This window comes from Erinaceus europaeus, chromosome 4, assembly GCF_950295315.1.
Source record: "Erinaceus europaeus chromosome 4, mEriEur2.1, whole genome shotgun sequence".
Lineage (NCBI taxonomy): Eukaryota > Metazoa > Chordata > Mammalia > Eulipotyphla > Erinaceidae > Erinaceus > Erinaceus europaeus.
Window position 1 is genome coordinate 25,408,020 of NC_080165.1, and position 20,005 is coordinate 25,428,024.

A 20,005-nucleotide genomic window follows, 5' to 3' on the forward strand; every position below is an offset into this window, starting at 1 on the left:
TGCCCAGATGACAAGCACTGAACCTGCCTTTTGCCTTTCTCTCTACACCTAGGAGTCCCCTGGTAAAGGCCATCTTCTACACCTGCAGAGCCATGCACGCCTCGCTCTCTGGGAAGGTAGATGGCCCACAGAATGCCTTCTGCCACTGCGAACGGGCCAGCAGCCACCTATGGAGCAGCCTCAATGTCAGTGGGGTCACCTGTGACCCCACCCTCAACCAGGTAAGCAGCCCTGGGGTTGGTACTTGGCTCTGGTGGCTTAGAACACACCTGACCCAGCTTGAATTTCTCTAGTCTTTGAGGCTATCTCAGAGGCAGAAGCCAGGCTGGCAGCCCTCTTCCCCTAAACATACCTTTTGGCCCTGGTGGGTACCCTTTCATTCTAGGAGCAAGCCTGTTTCCATTAACACCTTTCCTAAGATCCATAGTCCCAGCCCTGCAGCTTCTCAGCCTTGTCAGCTCACAGTGAACCTCAGTGGGTCGCACCCTACATTCATGCCAGGCCCCCACAGACCAGCCTTGGAATGGAGCACGTCCCCTCCCAGTCAACTGGCCCCACAGAGTCCACATACCTCCTAGCAGGCAGCTGTGGTGCATTGTAGTTGCATTGCATGTTCTAGCAGTACCCGTGCAATGTTTCCACAGTGCATCACAGAGGCCTGTCCAGCCCTCGAGACTCCCCATCTAGGCCTTGTGAGGGGGCACAGCCATCCACATGGTTGCAAGGAATGTCCACTCTGAAGACAGACAGGAGACTAGCAATGCGCACGATTGGGAGTCAGGTATCATCTGCTCATCTGGGAGAAAAGGAGAAGCCAGGCGTGTTCTAGAGAGTCAGACTGAACCCCTCGCAGTTCCCAGGTGGTGAGGCCAGCAATGACCAGAGGTCATCAGTGGCCCTGAGCACAGGGGTAAATGAGTCAGGACAGCCAGTGTATAGAAAGGGCCATGGTCTAGGGGAGTCACACCTCACCTGTGCATGTGTGGCCTCCCGTGGAAGAGTCTTCTTGAGAGAATAGTTGCAGCTTGGTCTGGAGAATGAGGAAAGTTGGGGCTCCTGGGTGGCCGCTTTGTGAGAGAAGAGTGAGATCCTGTGGAGCCTGGTAGCCCTCGGGACAGATCCACCCCCACCCACAGGTGCTGTCTCCAATTCACCTCAGAAGTGCCAGATTTTATGGAGGGGGTGGGGCTCATCTATGACCCTTTGAGACCACCAGCAACCAGGAAACAGTGTGGCCAAGGGTCTTCCCTGGCACTGTGGAGAAAGGGAAAGCCAGACAGGTGGCATGAAGATTGACCCAGGGGAGGCCATCAGCAGAGGGCCACTCCTGACCCATCCAGAAAGGACTTAGCTGTCTCCTCACTGCTGCCTAGTGTGGTGGGCTTCGTTTTGTGAGTGCTCTGCATCAGGTCCACTGTTAGACTGCATGGAATGGTGCCTATATGCAGTGCTTACACACAGTACTCATGACACAGCCTTTGCGGTGGTACCTGCTTTGTGGGTGAGAAAACTGAGGCTCAAAAGGGCTGCGTCATGTGTCAGGCCCATGTAGTAAGACAGGGAGAAAACTGCTGCTGAGCCAAATCAGTGGGTCTAAACCTGGCAGCACTGCATTCTGGGGCTGCTTCCTGCTTCCCCACCTCCAGGCTATGTTGCCTCTATAAGGCCAGGGCCTTGGCACTGGATTTCCAGGAGATGGAGCTTGTCACACTCAGAAGGGTTTTACTGCTGCCCCTGCCACTTGTGTTTGCACAGCTTCACAAGCTACTGCTCTGTTAGGAACCTCGATTTCCTCACCTGCAGAACAAAGAGAGCAAAGTTGCCACTGGAGCCATGGAATGGACGGGAGGCAAAAGCCCCAGTTCATCCTAGAGCTGTTCTTACCTTACTGTGGACTTTCCATGTGGGACTCCCCACATCCTCCAGAGCTTCTGGGAAGGCCTTATAGGTGCTGAGATCCTTCCCCCAGTGATAAACCTCTCACCTGTCTCCCTCCTGGCTCACCCCGCAGGTAGTCCAGCTGCTGACCTGTGATCTACTACTGTCACTGCGGACAGCACTCTGGCAAAAGCAGACCGGTGCCAGCCAGGCCCTGGGGGAGACATACCATGCATCTGGCACTGAGTTGACTGGCTTCCAGCGGGACTTGGGCAGCCTTCGCAGGCTGGCACACAGCTTCCGCCCAGCCTACCGAAAGGTAAAGTCCATCTGGAATCTCAGACCAGATACAGCGGGTAAATTAGCCCTGAAGACCACTCCTCACTCTGGAGGGAGAAGTGATGAGTCCAGAGACTTGCAGACCTTTACATCTTGCTGTTGGCCTTGGGGCTGAAGTCTAGTCCCTCCCCACTAGCTGAGATGTTCAGGAATAAAAGAACCTTGAGGGGCTGGGTAGTGGTGCACCCAGTGAAGCACACACTTTACACTGTACAAGGAGACAGGTTTAGGCCTCCATCCTCCCTTAGCGCCCCCCCCCCCCCAGCACAGGGGAGAAGCTTTATGAGCAGTGAAGCAGGGCTGCAACTCTCTCCCTTCCTCTCCCTTTCCTCCTTTCTTCCCTCTCAGTTTCTCTTTGTCCTACCACGTAAATAAAATGTAAAAAACCAACAAAACTTGAGATTTTAGGACACTCAAGCCCTGCTTCTGGCTTCTATCCCCTATGACTCATTTAAAAAAAAAGAGTTAGAGGGAGCCAAGGGGAGGCCCACCTGGTAGGGCACAAGCCTTACGATGTGTGCAGCCCAGGTTTGAACTCTGGTATCACCTGCGCGTCACCATGGCACAGGAGAAGCTAAAAGAAGAGGTGCAGGCTTTCACCTATGACTCTTCATTAGAAATGGGCGGTCAGTCTCCCCTTACAGCACAGCTGTCCCCGCTCTCCCCACACACTCCGTCTATCCTGCCTCACTTCCTGTCCCAGTGACTTCCTGTCTAGCGGGTGTTGTCCTCCTTGGTCACAGACTTTGGAGGGTGCTCCATTTCCTCTTTCCAGGCTCCATGCCTTGCTCCTGCCACTCAGCCAGGCTTCTAGCTTATTGGGGTGGAGAAGGAGGTTCAGAATGAGGAAGACACAGGCTGCTTCCAGGGGATACACAGGGCAGGGTAGTGTGGAGAGGAGAGGTTTGGTCAGATGACAGAAGAGGGAGAAAGGGGGGTGTCAGTGGGGACTCTGGGCTGAACTGCACATGCCCCTGTACCTCCCAGCTCTTCCTGCATGAAGCCACTGTGCGCCTGATGGCGGGAGCCAGCCCCACACGTACCCACCAGCTGCTGGAGCACAGCCTGCGGCGGCGCACAGCCCAAAGCACCAAGCACGGTGAGTCTGCTGTGGGCCCAGCACTTCTGTTTGTTGCAACTGGGGTGCTGTGTAAACACGGGGAATCCCAGACTTGATTCAGTGAGTCTCCAAAGTGGGCCCATGAGGGCACTGTGGGTGGGCACTTGTCAGGTGGGTGAGGGTCCTTTCTCAGGTCTTAGCTGGGGAAGAAGCATGGGCTCAGGAGCCAGGTACTCCTCCTCCTCCGAGAAGGGGGGCGGGGGCGGCTCTAGGGACAGCACCTGCCTCCAGGCAGCTTGTAGCAGGCAGTAGCTACGTGTGTCTCACTCCCACAGGAGAAGTGGATTCCTGGCCTGGCCAGCGAGAGCGGGCCACTGCCATCCTGTTGGCCTGCCGCCACCTGCCCCTGTCCTTCCTCTCCTCCCCGGGCCAGCGGGCCGTGCTACTGGCCGAGGCCGCTCGCACTCTGGAGAAGGTGGGAGACCGGCGCTCCTGCAACGACTGCCAGCAGATGATCGTCAAGCTGGGGGGTGGCACTGCCATAGCTGCCTCCTGAGCATCCTGAGCTGCCTCCCCCATCTCTGTCTCTGTCTCCTTCTCCCTCAGTTTCTACCTCTTCCCGTTGTCTCAGTCTCTGTCTCCTTCCTCTGGGAGCCTCGTCTTCTGAGCTGTCTCCCGCCAAGACTGGGACTGCCTCAGGCCAGTGCAGCTCCAGGCAGAGCCGGGGAAGTTGGCTGTGGGTCCACTCTCATGGTCCAGGGCCCATCAGCCTGAGAAGAAAGACTGGTGGGGGGAGGCAGGAACTGGGGAGACACCCCTGATGTGAAAGCCCACAGCCCCTGCTGCCAGCTCTCCCAAGATTTTTGCGCGCCCCCCCCCCCCCCTTTCCTGCTACCTTGTTTTTTAATCTAGCTTTGTCCTGGGAGACATAGGTCTCTGGGCTCCAGAGCAGTTTGCCCTCAAACTATACCCAGCATGCCCCTGCCCTCTTTTTCTATGAGTGTTTTTATATTAGTGTGCTTGGGTTTGCCATGATGCAGGGCTGAGCTGATGTGGCATCTTTCTTTCTCCCTGGTCTGCACCTCCTCCCCTGTGCCTGACAAAGCCAGTTCATTGTTTTCTCTTCATTACACAGGACAGCCAGGCAAGGGAGGGAGCCCAGCCCCAGGAGGGAGGTGGGTGGGAGGCGAGGGGCAGGCCTGGGGACGGATGAAATAATGTCGGCATTATTTTTTAATTTTTTAAAAAATAAATGGTATCTTATTTAATTGTCCTGTTCCTTCCCACTCACCCACCCCCTGGGATGTCAGCCCAAGCTGGGGGGTGGGGAGGATGAAGTCACCCATTGGGACTGGGGACCAGGGCCCTTCAGCATAGGTTCTCAGTCCCTTCTCACCCCAACTCCTACCTCCACAGTCGACATTTTTATTCCTACTAAGCCAGGGTGGTGAGGACTGACTCGCCAACCCTCCCCAGTGACAAAAGCCCCCTTTCAGGGTGAACACAGGGTTACTGAAGGTGGGTACTAGGAAGGAGAGCCTGTCTTGATAGGGGTCCTGGGAGGATTGTGGACCCTCTTTACTGATTCCCCTAACTTGGTGCCTCCTCCGAGTTCGTGTCTCCCAGGACCTGAGGACTGCTTGAGACCCCAGAATCTCCTGGGAGGCTCAGAGGGGCTGCCCTCCCTCCCATGAGTCATCCCCTTGAGAATGAGAAGGGACTCACTCCCCCGATTCATAATGCAGGCCAGGTCTGGCCAGCTTGGCCCTCACCTCCTCTCTATCTCCTGCCCCTCCTAGACCCTTGTCCCCCATAATTTATGGCTTGCTCTTGGGTAAGCCCAGCCCTTATGTATATACCGTGCCTTTTCTTGTTGTTTAGGGGTGGGAGGTGTGATTTTTCACTGAAGGGGTGGGGCTGTGTGTGCCTATAATTTCCTTGATGTGGAACCTCACTGTGTCTTGGACACGGTTACTCAATAAACACAAATTGGTACCTCTCATTGTTAGGTGTGAGGGTTTGTAGTATGAGTGCTGTGGCAACCAGCCAGCCGGCTCCATGGTTCAACCTCCAGGGATCCAAACCTGAGCACAGCCCCTCCCTCTGCAGAGCAGCCCCTGCAAGGTGTCACCCAGTCTGCCTGCACCCTTCTCACCTGGCCCTCCCGCTGCTGGCTGGCCATGTGAGAGAGCACTGTATTCAGCACTTAGTGCTGGCCCTTGGGCTACTGAGCCATTTTGTGTTAACCCCTCAGAGAGAGATCTCTCCTGTTGGATGGGCAGCCCCTTCACTTCCCCAGCCTCCCTGGCAGTGAGCTCTCGGACACTCCAGCCACACCTTTGACTTGTGCCCATGGACTTTGAATGGTACCACACAAATAGAGTTTATTGCTAAGTGCCTGCTGGGGATGACAGGCCATCAGGCACCACTGGAGACCAAGACCATAGAGAGATGTGGGATGAAAGGTGCCACATGGGAACGAGCTTGGAGGCTGGAGCACCTGGCCTTGCTGAGCAAGCAACAGTGACACCCAGGCCAGAGTAGCCAGCAGGGCTTCAGCTGCAGCTGGCCCCTGGCCACAGTTATGCCCATTTCCAGTGGTTGCTGTGCCCATGTCTCAGCCTGGCCATCTGAGGTGAAGCCTAGAGCCCCTGGGACTGGAAGTGAGCAGAGGTCATACCCACCTCTCGACACAACCCAGCTAGGACCTGCGTCACCGAGTGGGTGTTTGTGGGTGGCCAATGTGCCCAGGAGCCTGATCCCTTTGTGAGCCTCAGCAGGCTTCATGACTCAGCACACACACCCCCTCCTCCAGCTCTGCACAGCTGGCAGATAGGCCCAGCAACCATCCTACTACCAGGGTTTGAGAGTTGTCTTCTTCAAGCCATAGAGACCCTCACTGCAGGCAGGACCTTGGGCACTGGATTCTGCTAGGTCCCAAGACTTTGATGACTACATCTGTAAAGCCACACCCATAGGGTTTTTTGTGAGGACTGAGCCAACAGTAGATGGTGATCATTTATTTGGAACAGTATACCAAGTCCTGGCAGGTGGTATAGTAGGTAAAGCATTGGACTCTCAAGCAAGAGATCCCAAGTTCAACCCCCAGCGTTGCATGTGTCAGAGTGGTGGTCTGGTTCTCTCTTAAAAAATATATGTGTGTGTGTGTGTCTGTGTGTGTGTGTGTGTGTGTGTGTGTGTGTGTGTGTTGGATAGAGACAGCTAGAAGTTGAGAGGGTAGGGGGAGATAGATAGATACCTGCAACACTGCTTCACCACTCACAAAGCTTTCCCCCTGCAGCTGGGGACCAGGGGCTCACACCCAGGTCCTTGTGCATTGTAACATGTGCGCTCAACCAAGTGCACCACCACCCGGCCCCTCTGGTTCTCTCTCTCTGATAAATAATAGATCTTAAAAATGGTAAGTATACCAAGCTCAGGGTACACGGAAGGGAAAGTGAAATAGGTGATATGTAATAGGTGGCTTTGTTGAGGTCACACAATGAGCATAGCCCATCTTATAACCTCCCTGTCAGTTCTTGGCACAGAGGAACTCCATGCACACAGGCTGCTGGCAGTACCACCAAGTGTGGTGTGAGCACCCAGGTGGAGCACTGCCAACACTCCACTCCAGCATTCCATACCCGTTCCCCACAGCAGCTACTGTGAGGAGACTCACTTCATCCTGGGTACCAGCTGTCTGCATGGCCCACTGCCTACACCCATTAGGGGGGGTGGCTCTGGGCCAAGCTGGCCAAGTGGCCTGCAAGCCAGGGGCCGGCCCAGGGCCAGACTATCAGTGAGACAGAGCAGCCAGCCTCAGCCAAGTCAAGCTGTAGAGGGGTAGCTGGCTGAAGGAGGCTGACCCCAGTGAGGGGCATGGATCCTCACAGCAACCCTCACCCCTGTGCCCAGCCTCAAGGTGGCTGGGGACTAGCTGCCCCCTCTGCCAAGACTCCACTGGCATGCACATTACAACTGCTATTCACAGCCACTTCTCCCTGCTCCCAGGACGCCTGCCGCCAGCTCTCGGGAGCATTCCTCTGCTCTTGCACATGCTGTGCCCTCTGCCCGCACGGCCGTCTGTCCAGTCAATGACCAATGTCCCCGCCATCAGCGCCTCTCCCAGCTAAGGTGGCTCCTTTATTCTCGGGGTTGGAAGCCAGAAAGGGGTTTATTTACATGAGGGACCTAGGCCCCGGGCCCAGTGTGTCCCTTCTCAGGTCTGCAACGCCGAGGCCCCCGTAGCTCTTTTTATTTATTTATTTTGAGGCGCAGTGGCAGCGCACAAGAGGGCTGGAGCGAAGCGCTGCCTGGGGAGACCCCCGTCTTCACACGGTGACCTCGGCTTTGCTGTTGGTGCTCAGGTGCCGGGGGCCGCGGCCCGCGCCGTAGAGGCCTGGGGGCCGCGCGCTCAAGGCCTCGGGCAGCTTCTCCGCGCTGAACTGACGTCGGGGCGCGTGGCCGGGCCGCCGGGGTGCGGGGGAGGCCTGAGCCGTCGGGGGGCCGCGGGGGCCCCGCGCTGGGCGGCCGGCTGTCCAGGCGGTGTAGTGTCCCGACGGGACGGAGCCGACGGGCGGTGCGTAGCCGGGCGGGGCCCAGGGACAGGCCTCGAGCAGCGCGGGCAAGTCCTCCGGGTGCCGCGGGACCCGCGCGGGAAGGGTCAGCGGGGCGGGCTCGGTTGCTGGAAAGCGCTGGGACAAGTCCTGTGGGCCGGCTTCTGCGGGGCAGGGGGTTAGAGGCGGGACCTGAGTGCCGGGGGCGGGGCCTGCGGGGCGGGGCTTTCAGAGCCCTGCTGGGCGGTTGTACTGAGGTCGCCACACCTCGGCTGGTAGTGCAGGCACCACACTGAAACACGGGCCCGGACCCCCAAGCCTTGCAAACAAGGTGCTTGGACACCCAGGGTGCAGTGGACTCGGCGCTTTGGTCCCAAGCCCAGCCACTCACCTGCGGCCTTGAGCACGCAGGCCTTGAAGGTGGCGTACTTGGCGAAGTCAGGCTGGAGTGTCAAGCTGCCGCCGCCCTGCAGCCGGGGGCCACGCGGGGGCCCAGGTGTCGCTGACCCCAGAGTCGCACTGTTGAGGCGTTTCTTGTCTGGTGGGCAGGAAGGTGAATCATAAGTGGGACATGGGAAGAAGGATGACAGAGGACCTAGTGGGGGTTGTATTGTTATATGGAAAACTGAGAAATGTTATGTATGTACAAACTATTGTATTTACTGTCGATCTGTAAAACATTAATTCCCCAATAAAGAAATTAACAAAAAAAAAAAAGAGAGAGAGAGAGACATGGAGACACCGAGCACCATACTGCTACACCAGCTTCCTCAACTACAGCTCAAGGAAAACCCTATGAAGGCTGTTTGGGCGGCTGAGCTGTACCCAGTCTTATGGCTTACTCTCCAGAGAATAAGGTCAACAGCAGCTGGCCCTGCCACTAGGGAGGCCTAAGGGATGATGCGCCGGGATACCAGGCTTGAAGCAGGCTTTGAGTCCCACGACCTGCTTCTCTGGATGGAGAGAATGGCTGAGGAACAGACCATGACCTGAATGTGGCCCCCGAGGCGGAACAGCGGAGACAGCATTGGGCTCTCAAACAGGAGGTCTGGAGTTCCATTCCCAGCATCACATGTGCCAGGGCGACACTCTGGTTCTCTCTCTCCCTCCTCCTACTCTCACTTTCCCTCTCTAATGAATAATAAAATGAATCTTAAGAATGGTTTTGAGGGGAGGCGGGCAGTGGTGCACCCTATTAAGCGCACATAATTCCAAGTGCAAGGAGCATTGCTCCATCCCTGGGCTCCCCACCTGACCCCAGGACACTTCACAAGCAGTGAAGCAGTGCTGCAGGTGTCTATCTTTCTCTCTCCCTCTCTGTCTCCCTTCTCCCCTCTCAATTTCTCTGTTCTATTGAATAAAATGGGAAAAAATGAAAAGGGGAAAATTGCTGCCAGGAGAGGTGGACTTGCAGTGCAGGCACCGAGTCCCAGAAATAACCCTAGAGGCCAAAAATAAATAAATAAAATCAAACAGCTTTGGGGAATGCACACTGGTGCAGCCTCTATGGAAAACAGTGTCCTTACACAAATAAAAATGGAAATATCTCGTGATCCTGAAGTACCACTCCTAAGCATATATCCAAAGGACATAAAAACATTAATGCAAAAAGACATATGCACTCCTGTGTTCAAAGCTGCTTTATTCACAATTGCCAAGGCGTGGAAGTAAGCTAAATCCCCACTGACAAATTGATAAAATAGTTAGGGGACATACTCAATGGAAAACTACACTGCAAGGGGCCCAGACAGTGGCACACCTGGTTAAGCGTACACACTACAGTGCAAAAAGACCCAGGCTCAAGCCCCTGGTCCCCACCTGCAGGGGGGAAGCTTCACAAGTGGTGAAACAGGGTTGCAGGTGACTCTCTGTCTCTCCCCCTCTCTATCTTTCCTCCCCTCTTGGTTTCTGGCTGTCTCTATCTAATAAATAAAGATAATAAAATTTATTTTAAAAAAGAAAAAAACTACACTGCAATTTAAAAATATGGTATTGTGGTCTTCGGGACAACTTGGAGAGAACTGGAGGTGATTATGCTTAGTGAAGGAAGTGTGGTGAAAGATACATGACTTCACTCATATGTGGAATCTAGAGAATTGAAACATTAATTTGAAAGAAAAAAAATGATCAAAATTTCCCTAAGACTTTGTAAGAACTATAATGGATATCACTGAAAGAGGAGAAGGGGGTCACAGAACTGTAGCAGTAGGTGCAGTGTGGAACTATACTCCTGTAGTCATAGTCTTTTAAACCACTATTAAATCACTAATTTAAAAAAATGCACTGGACTTTCAAACCTGAGTTTGATCCTGGCATCAAATGTGCTACAGTGATTCTCTGGTTTTCTCTCTCCACCCTCTTTTTTTTTGCCTCCAGGGTTATTGCTGGGCTCGGTGCCTGCACTACGAATCCACTGCTCCTGGAGGCCACTTTTCCCTTTTGTTGCCCTTCCTTGTTGTTTATCGGTATTCTTGTTACTATTGTTGTTGTCGTTGTTGTTGGATAGGACAGAGAGAAATTGAGAGAGGAGAGGAAGACAGAGGGGGAGAGAAAGATAGACACCGGTAGACCTGCTTCACCACTTGTGAAGCGACTCCCCTGTAGGTGGGGAGCCGGGGGCTCCAACCGGGATCCTTACTCGGGTCTTTGCAATTTGCGCCACATGCTCTTTTTTTTTTTAATTAATTTATTTATTCCCTTTTGTTGCCCTTGTTGTTTTATTGTTGTAGTTATTGTTGTTGTTGTTGATGGATAGGACAGAGAGAAATGGAGAGAGGAGGGAAAGACAGAGAGGAGGAGAGAAAGATAGACACCTGCAGACCTGCTTCACCACCTGTGAAGCGACTCCCCTGCAGGTGGGGAGCCGGGGTTCGAACCGGGATCCTTATGCCGGTCCTTGTGCTTTGCGCCACCTGTGCTTAACCCGCTGCGCTACAGCCCGACTCCCCAAGATAGACACCTGCAGACCTGCTTCACCGCCTGTGAAGCGACTCCCCTGCAGGTGGGGAGCCAGGGTTCGAACCGGGATCCTTATGCCGGTCTTTGTGCTTTGCGCCACCTGCGCTTAGCCCACTGTACTACAGCCCGACTCCCTACGCCACATGCTCTTAACCCGCTGTGCTACCGCCCGGCCTCCCACTTTTTTTTTGCCTCCAGGGTTATCACTGGGGCTCAGTGCTGGCACTCCAAATCCACTTCTCCTGGCGGCCCTTTTTTTAAAATAATTTTTAATATTTATTTATTTAATTTATTCCATTTTTGTTGCCCTTGTTGTTTTATGGTTCTAGTTGTTGTTGATGTCATTGTTGGATAGGACGGAGAGAAATGGAGAGAGGAGAGGAAGACACCTGCAGATCTGCTTCACCGCCTGTGAAGCAACTCCCCTGCAGGTGGGGAGCCGGAGGGCTCGAACCAGGATCCTTAGGCCAGTCCTTGCACTTTACGCCACGTGCACTTAACCAGCTGCGCTACCCTTTTTTTTTTTTAATTGGATATGACAAAGAGAAATTGAAAGGGGGTAGATAGAGAGGGAGAGAGACACCTACAGACCTGCTTCACCATTTGTGAAGCATCCCCTGCCCCTCACAGGTGGGGAGCCAGGGGCTTGGATCCAGATCCTTGCGCAGATCCTCATGCTTAGTACTATGTGCTTCTCTCTCCTACTCCCTTTCTTCCTTCTCCCTCTCCCACTAGTCAATACATAAAACCTAAAAGCCAAAAAAAAAAAAAGTTACAGGGAGCTGGACGGTGGCACAGCAAGTTAAGCACACATGGCGCCAAGTGCAAGAACTGGCTTAAGCATCCCGGTTTGAGCCCCCGGCTCCCCACCTGCAGGGGAGTCTCTTCCCAGGTGGTGAAGCAGGTCTGCAGGGGTCTATCTTTCCCGCTCTCTGTCTTCCCCTCCTCTTTCAATTTCTCTCTGGCCTATCCAACAACAACAACAGCAATAAAAACAACAACAATGACGATAAACAATAAGGGGAACAAAAGGCAAAAAATAAAAGTTATATTGGGAAGTTTCTGCCAAGCCTACCTGGGAGACTGGGAGGAAGGAAAAGGTCCTCAGAGGAATACAGACCTGGGTTAGGTAGAGCCAAAGCCAGAGGTCTAAGTATCCAGAACCTTCCTCGCAGATTTACAGCACTGAGATGACAGGCTGCAGGAACTTGGCAAGGAAGGGTTCCTCTCTGCCAAACAGAGCTGATCAGCTTGCCCCACCCTCACTCTCACCTGAGAGGCAGGTGGTTCCTTTCAGGCTCAGAGCCACAGCACACCCTTCCCAGTCCCCTGGGCCCAGTCAGATAAGCTTACTCACCTGTGCTGCTGTGGGGGGAGCCCCGGGGCAGGCCATCACCCATCTGCACCTGCACACAGCTACCCAGAGGTGGGCCCAGAGGTAGAGGCAGTGGCTCCTGGGGACTTGGCTGCTTTAGAAGTTCTGTCAGTGTCCTGTAAAGAAGGAGTGGTAGTGGTCCTGAGTTCAATCCCAGGTAGCACATGTACCAGAGGGATATCTGGTTCTTCCTCTCTTTCTCCTATCTTCCTATAAATAAATCTTTAAAAGAATGAAAGGAAGGAAGAAAAAGAAAAGAGTGATAACCAGTGAGTGGGGAGGGCAGGCAGTGGCACACCTGCTTAAGCACCCACATGACAGTACACACAAGGACCACCTTCAGGGGGAAAGACTCAAGAGTGATGAAGCAGTGATGTAGATGTCTCTCCCTCTCTATCTCCCACTTCTCTGTGTCTCTAGCCAATAAATAAATAGATAGATAAAATATTTTAAAAGGAGAAGGGTGGAGAGGAAGAGGAGGAGAAAAAGTGGTGACCGAGGGAGACAGCATAGTGATGGTGCCAAAGGACTTTCAAGCCTTAGACTCCAAAGTCCCAGGTTCAGTCCTTCGCACCATCATAAACCAGAGCTGAGCAGTGCTCTGGTTAAAAAAAAAAAAAAATGGGGGGGTAGTCGGGTGGTAGCGCAGCAGGTTAACCGCATGTGGTGCAAAGCACAAGGACCAGCGTAAGGATCCCACGAGAGCTTGGCTCCCCACCTGCAGGGGAGTCACTTCACAGGCGGTGAAGCAGGTCTGCAGGTGTCTATGTTTCTCTCCCCCTCTGTCTTCCCCTCTTCTCTCCATTGCCCTCTGTCCTATCCAACAATGATGACATCAGTAACAACAATAATAACTACAACAATAAAAACAAGGGAATAAATAACTATTTTAAAAATCAAAAAAAATGTCTTTCGATGGTAAGATGCTTCCCTGGCCTCCCGCTTCCCACTGGCCCAGCTAGAGGCTAGTCCTGGCCACCAGCGCCTCACTGTGTGTCCTGGTTTTGGCGGGTCCTCACTTCTCTCCTGTACTGACACACAGTTAGTTCTCCCTGTGGTCCCAATGTGGTTGCTTCCCAGAACAGGTTGGGAGAACTACAATGGGCTTAATATATCCTTGCTTTGGGAGTCGGGTGGTAGGTAGCACAGTGGGTTAAGCACACGTGGCGCAAAGCGCAAGGACCGGCGTAAGGATCCTGGTTCGAGCCCCCGGCTCCCCACCTGCAGGGAAGTGGATTCACGGGTGAAGCAGGTCTGCAGGAGTCTGTCTTTCTCTCCCCCTCTCTGTCTTCCCCTCCTCCATTTCTCTCTGTCCTGTCTAACGACAACATCAATAGCAACAATAATAATTACAACAACAATAAAAAACAAGGGCAACAAAAGGGAAAAATAAATAAATATAAAATAAAAATACATCCTTGTTTTAAGACTTAATATATCCTTGTTTGTTCTTAATATATCCCTGTTTTCTGAAAACACACACACACACTTCTGGGAGTCCACTCTCCAAGGCCATTCTGGGAGTGCCTCCTGTTCCTACAAAGCTCTGTGAAAATCCTCTCAGTCTCCTGGACTACACTGTTCACTCTGCCCACAATATCCCATCCTCCATCACTTCCCTTAAAACTCCTATTTGCCAACCTAACTCCTCTCCTGTTGTAGGGGCTTCTACTAGGGTCTAGCCTGTAGCTGCCAGCACAGATACAGAGACAGATCATGGAAGGGAGAGATTTCACATGGCTGTGTGACCTTGGGCAGCCGCCTCCCTGGGTATCAGGACACCCAGCCCCCACCCAGCTGTAACAGCGTCTGACTGAGCCTTCCCCGCAGTCTGACCCAGCCTTTAGCCCAGCTGCCTTGGTGCCCAAAACCCATGATTTTCTCCTGCTGAGATCGTCTGACCCTCCTTCTGGGGCCTCAAATGGCTGACAAGGAAATATACAGGAGGTGGGACACCTGGGGTGGCCTGGTTGGGCTGTGACTCAGTAGGATCTCACAGCTGCCTTGACCCTCCTAAGCTGTGCCCCTCCTGAGTACCTACTCTCTGCTCTCACCTGAGGGTGAGCACCCACAAAACCTGCACTCTGTCTTGCTTCTGGGCCGTTGCACAAAGCACCTCGGAGACAGATGCCAGTTCCACACCAGGTCCTCTGATAGCCTTCCCAGCCTGTCAGTCCCAACTGACAAGACTGAGGGCAAGACTTGAGGAGATGGCTCAAAACACTCCTCCACATAAACTCCAGTCAGGCCCAGATCCCCCTAGAGGAGAAAAGGAAACCAGGAGTCCAGAGAGGACAATAGCCTGGCTTGGGACACACAGCTCCTCAGCATGGACTGGCTCTTCCCAAGCAGGACCAGATCTGCTCCCAGGGCCGAGGATTCAGTGGGTTCCAAATGGATGTGCCAGGCTGCTCCCCGCCCCCCATAATGATTCAGTTTCTTCTGCCCTCTCCTGGTTAAGCACAGGTCCTGTGTCAGGGATTCCAAGACCAGGAGGCCCGGACTCTGGCCCCCGCAGGGCCCTGGACTGAGATGAGGGCACCCCCACCTCAGAAGCAGCGCAGTAAGGAGGCTGGGCATGCCGCCCCACCTGCTTACCCACGCTCAGGCAGGGTGGGCTGAGTGGTGGAGCAGGGGGAAAGGGGGTGTATAGAGTGCCAATGCCAAGGAAGCTATCAGCACCCCCACCTGGCCTTCACGGTGTGAGGGCTGCTACAAGCTGGGCCTGAACTGGGGGAGAGGGCAAAGGCCTCACACGGGCTGGCTGGAGGCAATGTCTGTGCGTGGGGCTGTGGGTGCGGAGGCAGGCCCAGGACACAGAACCCCGGAGGGCCCCCTCGCAGCTGAGGAAAAGGACCCCACTTCACACCAAGCACAGCCTCTCTGCCAACTGCTGCCGGGGTTTGGGCAACACGGACTCTGGGACAACTTTAGCCCTTTCCAAGCAGTGGGAGCCTCTGCCCTTTGTTGGCGGGGAAGCCTTCAGAACCCCAGAAAGGTCAAACCTGAGTCACAGCTACAGGGGAGGGGAGGAGCAGCGGGAGAGGCTCGAGCTGAGGGCTACAGGCAAGTCCTCTCTCTTCCCTTTCCCGGACCAAGACCCGCGTGCCCCCTGGGTGGGACCTTGAGGTGGCCAGCGCCCAGAGGTCAAGGGCTCGCAGAGAGGGGTCGCGTTCGTCCAGAGTGCGGGGAGTGCGGGGGTGCGGGGATGGAGGGCGCGGAGGGCGCTCACCTGGTGACTGCGCGGCGTGCACGCGGGCTGTGCGCCCTCTCCAGGCCCAGGCGCAGCGCGATGCCGCCCAGCACGAGCAGCGCCGCCACGCCGCACACCGCGTAGACGGCCGTGTGGCTGCGCTCGCGGGCCGGGTCCCGGGGCGCCGCGGGGTCGCGGGCGCGCGCGGGCGGCCGGCCGGTCTGCACCCAGGCCGGCGTGTCGTAGTTGGAGCAGCGGCTCTGGTCGAGGCGCCGCGGCCCGTCGTGGCAGCAGAAGCGGTAGCCGCACGTGCCGCAGCAGAAGCTGTAGGCGCCCGAGCTGCAGTTGAAGGGCGGGTCCCACTGGCCCATCACGTCGTAGTAGCCGCGGCAGCGGTCGCCTCCCGCCGGAGCCGCCGGAGCCGCCGGAGCCGCCGTGGCCGGGGCGGCCGCGGCTTCCGGAGCGTCGGGGGCTCCCGCGCGGCTCGACGGCGGCCGCGCCAGCAGCAGCAGCAGCGCCAGCCCCGGCCCCCGCGCCCCGGCCCGCTCCATCGGGCCCGCGCCTTCGGCTACAGCGCCCCGCGCATGGCGCAGCGCGGCCGCCCCCGACCGGGCTCAGGGCCCGCTCCCCGGCCGCACAGACCGCGCGGGCTCCCGGCCGCCGGCCGCCCGCCGCCTCGGGGACGCCAGCCCGGGTGGGGCTCGGCGCGCAGCTCGCGGGGCCGCACCTCCGGGGGCGCGTCCTCCGCGGGGCTCACCTCGGACCCGAGCGGGCCAGACCGTGTCCCGGGACGCCCCGCCGGCTGCAGGTCCTCGCCTCCGCGCGGTCCCCGAGGTCTCTCCGGCGCGGCGGGCGCGGTGCGGGCCTGGCGGGGCGGGGGGCGCCCGACACCTCTGCCTTCCCGCCCGCTCCGCGCTGCCCGCGCTCTGGCTGCGGCTCGGGCTCCGCGCTCCGGCGGGCGGGCGGGGGAGGGAGGAGGGAGCGGGGCGGGAGGCGGGAGGGCGCCCGCGGAGCCGGGGGAGGAGCGCGGCCGCGGCGGAGTGGGGTGGGGTGAGGTGGGGGAGGGACGCGCCGCCGGGACCCTCCCCGAACCTTCCGGGGCGCGGGGGGCTGCGGGGGCTCAGCCCGGGTCCCGGGGACCGCGACTCGCGACAGCGGCCGCCCTAGGCGCGCCCCGGCTCACAGGTGCGGGGACCGCAGCGGGCTAGAGTCATTTCCGCCCCGCGTCCTCCCGCGCCCTCCCGTCCCCTCGGAGCCGAGCGAGCGGGGCCGGGGGGTGACAGGCGGCGTGCGCTTTGCCCTCCCTCACCCAGATTTATCCGCCTGATAAATAAGAGTGGCTGCAAGCTCGGAGGACCGGCCGCTTGGCGCCCCCGGGGGCTCGGCGTTCACCCAGGGGAGCCCCCCCGCCCCCTCCCCCAGCCTCCCGGGGGTGAGTCCACCCCTGCTGCGACGGGCAAGCCCGGCCCGAGCCCTCGGGGACAGCTCCGCCACCCGGGTGTGTGTGGGAGTGGCTCATCTTGTTCGGGGGCCGCTGGGGGACCGTCCCCGCCTCCCGCAGGACCCGCGGGCCCTTTTCCCCTGGGATAGGCTGCCCAGATTTGGACGAGAAGGATTTGGGGAGCTGGGCTAACTGGATGGATGGAGCGGCGGCACCCGGCCTGGGTTTCTCCTCTTAACATCAGACACCGCTCCTGGAGGGCAGATTCGGGCAACCGCCTCCGGCAGGTAATGTGAGTCCCACCGTCCAGGTGGGGACACCAGGAGGACAAGGACGGGGCGTCCAGTTCTTCCCTGTCCCCGGCACAAGGCTGCCTCGGCAGAAATCAATAAACAGACTCTGGTTCCTGAAAGATGACGACCATGGGCTCCTAGGGGCGTTTCTCCTGCTTTGCACTCTTCCTGCACTCGGCCCTGGATCAGCTTCTGAAAGCCAGGAGTGAAGGAAGAGAAGGATTTACATTTTAAGGAGGATCAAGTCCTGCCCGGGAGATGAGTGCTGACAGGCTAATTTCAAGTGTTAGAGGGATAAAACGGAGGGAAGTGGCCTCCCTGTAGCACTCTCTCTGCAGGTGATTCCTTGTGCCCTGGCTAATGACAGTCGTCAACCTCTCTTCACTCACAAGCATGTTTCCCAGCCTGCCCAGAAGCCCCTGTCCCCATCAAAATACTTTATTACAGTTTTAAGGAAAAAGAAAAGATGATCAAAGAAATAGGATAAAATTGCCTTAATCACCAGAGACAAGGATGCCAAAATATGTCATTTTTTCACAGTGTTCTATAATTGGGGTTTTAGTTTACTTTGGGCTGTCAAACTTTTGATTGGGTGCTAGCCCAATAGAGCACACAGTTAAAAAAAAAAAAAAAAGATTTGAGCCCCGGGCTCCCCACCTGCAGGGGAGTCGCTTTACAGGCTGTGAAGCAGGTCTGCAGGTGTCTATCTTTCGCTCCCCTCTCTCTTCCTTCCCCTCCTCTCTCTATTTCTCTCTGTCCTATCCAATGACAGCAACGCAATAATAATAACTACAACAATGATATAACAACAAAGGCAACAAAAGGAGAAAAAAGGGTCTCCAGGAGCAGTGGATTCGTGGTACAGGCACTGAGCCCCGGCAATAACCTTGGAGACAAAAATTTTTTTTTAATTATTTTTTTTTTAATGAGAGAGGGTTATTATTGGGAGGATGGAAAGAGCATCATTGTGGTATATAAGATGCCAGGGACTGAACTTGGGGCATCGTCTTGAGAGGTTCTGGCACCTTCCAGACCCCACTTTTTTTGTTTTAGGAACACCACAGCATGGACGCTTCCTCTAGTGCCATAAGTACTCCCATGTGGTGTACTGGGGCACCAGCCTGGCATGGCAAAACAGGCATCTACCCAAGTGAGCTGTCTTACTGACTCTAGAATACAGACTTTGCCAGGTGCAAGGACCTGGGTTCAAACTCCTTCCTAGTCACCGCATGGGAACAAAATGTAAAGAGGAAGTTCCACAAGCCTTAGGGCACTGCTACGGCGCCTTTCATTTTCCCTGTATCTCTCTTTCCATCTTAGCCTCTCACCCTTTGCCTAGGTAAAAGAAAAAACTTTAAAATCTTTTTATATTTATTTTCCCTTTTGTTGCCCTTGTTTTTTATTGTTGTTGTTATTGATGTCGTTGTTGTTAGATGGGACAGAGAGAAATGGAGAGAGGAGGGGAAGACAGAGAGGGGGAGAGAAAGACAGACACCCGCAGACCTGCTTCACCGCCTGTGAAGCGACTCCCCTGCAGGTGGGGAGCCGGGGGCTCGAACCGGGAACCTCAGGCCAGTCCTTGCGCTTCGCGCCACGTGCGCTTAACCCTCTGCACTATCGCCCGACTCCCTGAAAGAAACTTGCTTTTTCATTTAAATTTATTATTCTGCTTAGAATACTGGGGCTGTATTTCCTGCTTCTGGTGGAGATTTCCTGGGAATTGAGTGGATGGCGCTTCTGGTAGCCCTTCTACTCCTTGTCTCCCTTTACTTCTGAGCACCTCTCCATCCCATCCCCTCCCCACCACCACACACACTGTCCTGGTTGGCAGTTAATTCAATCTCTCTCTCTCTCTCTCTCTCTCTCCAGGGCTTCACCACTCCAGGCTTTTTTTTTTTCCTCCAGGGTTATCACTGTGGCTCTGTGCCTAAACTATGTATCCACTGCTCCTGGTGTCCAGCCATCCCCCACATTTTATTCTATAGACCAGAGAAACATTGAGATTGGGGTGGGGGTGATGGCATAATGTTATACAAAGAGACTCATCTCATGTCTGAGCCTCCAAAGTCGCAGGTTCAATCCCCCGCACCACAATAAGCCAGAGCTGAGCAGTGCTGTGGTAAACAAAACTAGACCAAAAAAATTAAATTAAAAAAAGAAGAAGAAAAAAATGAGAATGGAGGGTGTGATGGAGAGGGAGAGAGAATGATAGACACCTGCAGACCTGCTTCACCACTCATGAAGTGTCTCTACTGCAGGTGGGGAGCGGGGACTCAAACCCAGGTCCTTGCTCATAGTACTATGTGCGCTTAACCAGGTGTGCCACTGCCCAGGCCCCAGGCTAACTTTTTCAGAGAGAGGGAAAGAAGTCACAGCACCACAGCTTCCATAAGTGTGATGCAAGCCGGGCTGAAACCTGGGTTGCACACATAGCAAAGCAGCGCGCTATCCAGTGAGCTACTTCACCAACCCCAGAATTTCCATTTAAAGCCCACCTTGACCCTGTCAGGATGTTCTAACCACCTGCTGTGCTCTCCTCTGCTCGAGCTGGATTCTGGCCACCCCCGCACACATTGATGTCCACCCTCACCCCCTCAGCTCCTACACTAGCGTGTGTGTGTACACACACACACACACACACACACACACACACTCCTCTCTCATCTTAGTCGGGTTCAATGGGCAGTCACAGATGCCCGCCTCTTCCAGGTGCATATGGGGCCCGTGCCCTCTCCTGGTGAATATGCTGCCCGGGATGGGAGGGCCAGGGACAGGAGGGGTCCACTGTGCAGCCATCCCACAGATAACCTGAGTCCTGGCATCTGACTGTCCATTCAGCTGATTCCACCCCAAGTGCTCAGCCCGTACTGGGCAAGGGGATGAGGAGATGCAGCACCCAGCTGAGGAGTGAC

General features: G+C 55.6%; 3 protein-coding genes across 5 annotated transcripts in view; 1 reads left to right on the forward strand and 2 right to left on the reverse strand.

Moving 5' to 3' along the window:
• Window positions 1-5,279, forward strand: part of SREBF2 (sterol regulatory element binding transcription factor 2) — a 70,680-nt gene extending 65,401 nt beyond the window's left edge. For all 3 annotated transcript variants that reach the window (XM_007523428.2, XM_060189051.1, XM_060189052.1), the window contains 4 exons: window positions 53-221; window positions 2,012-2,197; window positions 3,205-3,316; window positions 3,613-5,279. In XM_007523428.2, coding sequence (XP_007523490.1) covers window positions 53-221; window positions 2,012-2,197; window positions 3,205-3,316; window positions 3,613-3,833 — 688 coding nt within the window. In that variant the 3' untranslated portion in view covers window positions 3,834-5,279. The remainder of the gene's footprint in view (window positions 1-52; window positions 222-2,011; window positions 2,198-3,204; window positions 3,317-3,612) is intronic.
• The window catches only part of TNFRSF13C (TNF receptor superfamily member 13C), a 328,540-nt gene that overhangs the window by 297,497 nt on the left and 11,038 nt on the right, over window positions 1-20,005 (reverse strand). The window lies entirely within an intron of this gene.
• Window positions 7,396-16,219, reverse strand: SHISA8 (shisa family member 8). The gene is made up of 4 exons (XM_007523463.3): window positions 15,399-16,219; window positions 12,149-12,282; window positions 8,225-8,371; window positions 7,396-7,997 (listed from the first exon to the last, which is right to left on the reverse strand). Exons 1-4 carry the CDS (start codon window positions 15,908-15,910, stop codon window positions 7,609-7,611), a joined length of 1,182 nt encoding a protein of 393 aa, XP_007523525.2. The 5' UTR covers window positions 15,911-16,219; the 3' UTR covers window positions 7,396-7,608.

Excerpts from the sequence above, each read along its gene's own strand:
- SHISA8 (XM_007523463.3), bottom strand. The coding sequence starts at position 15,910 with ATGGAGCGGGCCGGGGCGCGGGGGCCGGGGCTGGCGCTGCTGCTGCTG. Across the intron at positions 12,283-15,398 it reads GCACGCCGCGCAGTCACCAG|GACACTGACAGAACTTCTAA; the intron begins GTGAGCGCCCTC and ends CCTTCTTTACAG. Across the intron at positions 8,372-12,148 it reads CTCCCCCCACAGCAGCACAG|ACAAGAAACGCCTCAACAGT; the intron begins GTGAGTAAGCTT and ends CCTGCCCACCAG.